This window comes from Lipotes vexillifer, unplaced genomic scaffold (assembly GCF_000442215.2).
Source record: "Lipotes vexillifer unplaced genomic scaffold, Lipotes_vexillifer_v1.1 scaffold532, whole genome shotgun sequence".
NCBI classification, from domain to species: Eukaryota; Metazoa; Chordata; class Mammalia; order Artiodactyla; family Lipotidae; genus Lipotes; species Lipotes vexillifer.
Window position 1 is genome coordinate 2,814,897 of NW_006798027.1, and position 6,669 is coordinate 2,821,565.

Here is a 6,669-nt window from a genome sequence, read left to right on the forward strand (position 1 = left end):
CTTCCTGCGTGCCCAGAAGGGGTGTTCTGAGAGTTGAAAACAAGCATCCCTCAGTTGCTCTTTTTCTAGTCAGTGATCAAAGGACTGAAAAGACTCAGCTCAGGTTTTCCAAAGAAACAGGCCTGTTCTCCCTCCTAGCCAGGTCACAGTGAGATCGCCTTCATCGTTCTTGTTTCATAGCCAGAATCCACTGCCGTATTTGGGTTCCATCTGTACTTTACTGCTACAGGCTTTACATCTTGGCTTCTTCAAAAGTTATCTATGGTCTTTTACAGAACAAAAACACACACCTTGAGACCTACTGTATAGCACAAGGAATTCTGCTCAATATTATGTAAAAACCTAAATGGGAAAAGAATTTGGAAAAGAATAGATACATGTATATGTGTAACTGAATCACTTTGCTGTACACCTGAAACTATCACAACATTGTTAATCAACTATACTCCAATATAAAATAAAAAGTTAAAAAAATATATACACTTTGAGAAAGGTAGTGACGTTTGTAAGCTCCGAGGGTTTCTTCTCAAATCTAGACAGAATGTTTTCTTTGATGGAGAGATAAAGGAAAAAAACTGCATGAGCCCACACATTCTGATCCATGCATCCTTTATTCCATGAACAACCGCTGTGTCGCATCCAAGCAACAGTACACAAACTGGCAATCAACCGCAATCCAGCTGTACAACAATCTGAGGCTTACAGTACATTTAAGGCTTTTAAATTTGGGAAAAAAATTTTTTTTTAATAAAACCAATGAACCCTCAAACCCAAACCCCCAACCAACACAAGTAGTGTAGCAATTTTAAGCATCTTACACTTCTGATGCTTACTGGCGCAACTCCAGCGTCAAAACCCAAATAACTCCTAAACTAAAAGGATTAGTTTAGTGAAATTTTAATTACATAAATTTTTCAAAGCATAAACTTGTAATTTTTTGGAAATGTTATAAAATTTTTAATAGCAAAACATAGGAATAAAAACGTATTAACAAAATGTATTCAATCATTTACATTACAAACAAGGAATCTGCAGTTCATTGTTGTAGCCTGACAAAAGAAAACTATCCATTAAGAATCTATGCACAATGTAATTGCATATAGGTACAGTACTTTAAAAAAGCCTACAAGGAGGACTTTACAGAAGGTAAGTCGGCTAGGTTCTTTGTTAGACCAACCAGACGATCAAAATATTAAAACTCTGTGGACTAGTAATAAATTTACACTTAAAAAAAAACCCAGTTTCCTTTTAAGAATATTCCAGTTATATTCATATGGTTCCAGTTGATGAAGCCGTTCATGATAGTTCCAGTAAATTACCCTTTAACTGATTTGTTTGGGGGAAAGATCGGAGTGTTAACAAAAATTAATGAAGCAATTTTCATCACGATGGTTTCCAGTTACACTATCACAGCTTCACAAATGGATTTGGACCCATGAATCTAGTGGCTGAAAGAGAGCTGCAGCTCACATACTGAGAACACGGGTGGAGAGAGGCTGAGTCCTGCATAAATGAATCCTACGTGGTGGGTAAGGAATAGAAAGGGGTGTGAGCATCTTTTATAGCAGGAGAAAACGGTCCTCCCACTCAGCTCTCATTCCCATTCTGCAAGGCGATGAAGCTGGGAATCACAACTGTTCAGTTTAACATGATGTGTGAGTTAGTAGAACCTCTGGATATGAAAGACCGAGATGCCCTCAGCTCTTTGAGTAGGATGCCTGAAAAGCTGGGCACTTCCTCGTGGTCATCCCACCATGCCAGCTATCCAGTTAAAGCATGTGCAAAACCGAGGATTCTTGTGTTCACAGTAGATGAGGTAAAATCAAGTCATCTTCTTCAGGAATTAGGAAGTTCGTGAGATATGAACTGTTTTAGCCTTTCTAGGTATTGTGCATAAAGCTCTATGTCATTATGGCCAGCCCCTTCGACCCAGAGGGGCTCCACGGCCCGGGGACAGCGCTCGTACATGGCCAAGCCATGGGAGAAATCGATGACCTCGTCCTCTGTACCATGAATGACCAACACGGGAGAGGTAACTTTAGATATCTTGTCAATGCTGCAAGACAGGAAAAGGGGGAGAGGGAGGAAAAGGACTCCTTTAGTTATGCTCACAGATGACAGACATCCCACTTAATGGAACCGAGTCGATGTTCACAGGCAAGGGAGGTAAGCACGCGAGGGTGTTTTCCCCCCTCACTTTTCTAGTAATTCACTTTTTAAAAAATTAATTTTGCATTTTGCAATAATTCTGGATTTACAGGAAAGGTACAAAGATAACACAGAGCTCCTATCCACCCCAACCCCTTTCCCATAAGGCCAACACCACGCGTTACCAATAGGACACTGCTCAAAACCGAAAACCAGCATTGGTACACCACCAAACTCCGGACTTTATTTGGATTTCATGAGTTTTTCCACTGAAGTTTTCCCACTTTTTCCACTTTCCATGAAGTTTTTCCACTTTTCCTGTTCCAAGAGCCAACTGGGAATACCACACTGCATTTAGCCACATCGTGTTTCTGTTGAAGGTATTTAATTAAAAACAGAACTCCTAAATGTCGTCAGACTAGCAATCCAGTAACTAATATTCCTGATATATTCATATTTTGGAGAGAGGATTTTTTTTTTTTAAATAAACAAGCTAGACCTTAACATACCAGAATGAATATCTCTTTTGAAATCTGAGCACTGAATCCACAGCCACTCAAGTTTTCAGGACTCTTTCCGTGTAAGCCACCTTGAGCATCGATTAACAAGATCCTCAGAAACCTCATTTCATAGAAACAAATAACCTCATTTTTAAGTAAAAACCATACTATTCAGCTTGAAAACTTAAGGTACAACATCTAGATTGAATTCTGAATGATTTCTCTTTACAAAAATCAAAGCTACCCACAAAGGATGAATATTTGAGCATCTCCAAAAGAATGTGCTGCAGACTCTGAAAGCGTTTCCCAAAGAGGAATTAAGAGGACTGTAAACCTTGTTGGGCTGCGTGTGTAGGCAACCTCTCTGACAGAGGCAACTGTAATTTCACCTGCAAACACATGGAGACAGGCGACCCTCTGTCCATTCTGGCCTCCTGCCAGAGACCCCCTTACTGTTGACTTTCAGTATCTGATCCTAGCCAAAGTTACAGAGGGATCAAATTGGTACTACCCGTAGGGATCGTTTTGTTAAAAGTCATAGCTAACATTTACTCAGCATTGACCACAGCCAGGTGCTTTGCACTTTACATACAAAACCGCATTGCATCTCCAATGAGCCACAGCGAAAGAGGAAGGACCATCTCTGTTAAACCAAGGAGGTAACTGAAGCTCGGAGAGATCACTGAAGGACAGACATGAGGCTGTGGTGATAGTACAGAGCTCTGACATCCATTACACGTTCCAAAGATCTACAAACAGCTGTCACAGAGCCTTATTAACAACTCAGGAAGTTGCCAGCCACCTCAAGACATCCGGGAAGGCTGCAAAATCTCATCAGCCATGTCATTTGCCAAGATCAGGACCACTGTGGAAGGGGTCAATTCTGCAGATTAGGAATCTTGTTGAGAAATCTACTTTCCTCTTATATTTAAATTTTAAAGTGACTTCTTCTAAGAATGCAATAGTCCCGTTATATTCAATTTAAAAATCTATTTACTGACAGCTCCATGCTGCATGAGTTAGGAGACTCTCTGCAACCTGGAGGATGGATGTACCTGAGGTTAAATGCCACCAGCTGATTCTAAATGTAAAGGAGGTAAAAGAAAATAAACCACCAACCAAATAATAATCAGGACTCCTTATCTCTATTTTTTTAATACTAAAATAGAAATGGGAAAGTGCCTTCCTTTTAAAGACAGGGGCAGGGACTTCCCTGGTGGCGCGGTGGTTAAGAATCCGCCTGCCAATGCAGCGGACATGGGTTCGAGCCCTGGTCCGGGAAGATCCCAAATGCGGTGAAGAAACTAAGCCCATGAGCCACAACTACTGAGCCCGTGTGCCACAAACTACTCAAGCCCGCGTGCCTAGTGCCCACAACAAGAGATGTCACCGCAATGAGAAGCCCACGCACCACAACGAAGAGCAGCCCCCACTTGCCGCAACTAGGGAAAGCCCACACACAGCAACGAAGACCCAACACAGCCAGAAATAAATAAATAAAATTAATAAATTTTTTAAAAAAAGAGAGAGAGAGGGACACAGAGACAAGTGTGCATTTGGTAGCAATGGACACCGTAAGAAAACATTCCCCAAATTCAATTAATGATGAAAGTCCATGTGACTGTTAATGGTTTGAAATCTATCATATTAATACTTTATGGTACTGAATAGGATGAATGGCCTTTTCTGGCTGTTTCCACTCACCAACCTTAATTAAGCAGCTTAAATCGCTTCACTTTCTAAGCCTCAGTTTCCTACCTGTAAAATGAGTCTTCTGAGATACGAGGCGTGAAATGTTTAGCCATGGACTGGCAGATCAGACAAACCCAGTAAAGACTAGTTGCTGGCTTCCTATTAATGAATAAGCTATAATTAGTTGTCGTGGCTGTATTTTAAGGTATATGCTAATTTAAGAGTGGGGGAAAACCTATTCATTTTGTTGCCAGGGTAACTCCTAGCATAGCTTCCCGCAAACATGCTAAATATCTCCCTTTCAACAAACTGGCCTCTCAATACCCATTCAGCACAAATAAGGCCACATTTGAGTCGCACATGGGCCCTACTTAGCATTCTCAGCCAGGCCACTGGAAATCTGCAGTTCGTTCAACTTTCCCATGAAGCTGAACTGCATTGAGCCTGGTGCAGGGTGCACAGAAGTGAAGTTCACCCAAGGTGTTAAGAGAAAGTTTCTTCTTGTGCAACAAGCCAGTCTGTGGAACAGATGTTTATCTAACCAAATGATGTTCTTTTTCTCTCCCGGCAACAACAGAATGACAGCAATGAATGGGCCAATCAAAATCTGAAAACTGTACATTCTTCCGTTGAGGCTGCTTCTGCGAAGTGGCCATGTGAGTCCTGCTGTCAGAGTCTCGGCCCGTTTAGCAACGTACCGCGTGGGCAAATAGTTTTTAGTAAATACTTTCCTCAGCTTAGATTTTAAAAAACAAGCAGAGGTTTTCAAAGAGAGGTACTCAAGAAAACAGTGTGCTTGCTGCTTTTGCATGTATACACAGCTGCCCGTTTTTCTTCCTTCTATTAGGGGACTAGAAAACAGCAGGGACTGGGGTGGCAGGGGCTCTGCTGCCCCTGGGGCGCCGGCAGGAGGGGGCCCGGCAGTGGGCTCTCATGCACACGCTTCCAGCAGAGGGCGCCGGCCCCTCTGCAGGGGAGGGGTCTTCAGGCACAAGTGGGCGGCAGGAGGAATGAGTGGTCGCACTGGTCTGGGGCGGTGGGGAGGGGAGGGAAGGAGACCAGCCACTTACATGGTCCCTGCAGCCCATTACCAGCTTCCAAAGAGCTCATGTCACTTTTTCTCTTACCTACTGGCCTGACTGAAAGAGTAACAGAAATTTCAAAATTGGGGATGCTTGCGGTTTTCCTTTGAGTGTCTAGACCACTGCTAATGGCCTCATCACAGATTTTGCATTTAGCTCTCGTGATTCAACTATACACGTCCATCTGAGCGAATGAAAGAACACTGAACTAGACGTTCCTTTAAGACATGTGGGCACTTTTTTTTTTTTATCCTGCACATCCAGCTAAACCAATTAATCCTGGATATCGGTACAAGCAAGGTCCTTATACATCATCGGGTAGATTGTTTTACAAATGAGTCCAGCCCAGAGGACCAGGTTTCTGGCTGGTGTACATGTCATATCCACCTCCACGTTCCCTGAGGAGTGCAGCACAGGGGCTGACGTCCGGCTGCATTCGGGAGACATTTATTAGTAGCCCACAATTAACGGTGGCATCTGATGTGAAGTTGGGTCACTGGATGCCTTAGCACTTGTTGGACAGGAGTGAGCTTACCTGGGGAAAGCATCAAAGCAGTACGTTTTCCTGGTATCGGGAAAAGCCACGCGCAATCCAGACATCAGAGGCGAATGGAGAATTACGGCTGCACACTCGTACCTGGAGGCCAGGTCTACCGTGGGGACAGTCCCGATGCTCTGACCATAGAGGATGATGTTCTCGGGGCTTACGCCATACCTGGAGAAATCAGAGGGCATGGGCCGTTAGCTGATGTGTGAAAGAAAAAGAGAGTGAGACCAACACCACAGTATCATAAACTCACAAAACTCCCACACCTGCCAGTTTAGAACCACGTCATCTCACGGGTACCCTTTAGCTGAAGATGGATGTGAATGCCACAAAAATGTTAGGGGCCTATCTCAGTACTAAGTGACTGAGATTCTGTCCTCCACAACTTTTGCAAAAATAATGAACACGACATTTTTTTCCGGAAATTAACTATATGAATGCATCATAAACTTCATTTCAGTGTTCCCAGAGCCATTTCATTTCCTACTCTCCCCTCCTGAGTTTCTTTGACCATCCTAATGTATTTCTGAAATAAAAACAGAAGCGTGTTTGCTAGATCATAATATTATTAGAGTCCTTTAAGTGAGGTTTTAATAAAGTAAGAAAGAAATTAACATTTATCATCAGGAAAAGGTAATGGGAGACAATTAATTTAAGGCAAATATATTTTCTATAGCCTCTCCTTGGGGTTTAACCCTTC

General features: G+C 42.6%; 1 protein-coding gene across 1 annotated transcript; it reads right to left on the reverse strand.

Moving 5' to 3' along the window:
- Window positions 1-592: 592 nt before the first annotated feature.
- Window positions 593-6,157, reverse strand: LOC103079376 (abhydrolase domain containing 17C, depalmitoylase). Its single transcript, XM_007470084.1, has 2 exons — window positions 5,958-6,157; window positions 593-2,056 (listed from the first exon to the last, which is right to left on the reverse strand). The coding sequence occupies exons 1-2, from the start codon at window positions 6,155-6,157 to the stop codon at window positions 1,837-1,839; spliced, it is 420 nt and encodes a 139-aa protein (XP_007470146.1). The 3' UTR covers window positions 593-1,836.
- Between the last annotated feature and the right edge of the window lie 512 nt (window positions 6,158-6,669).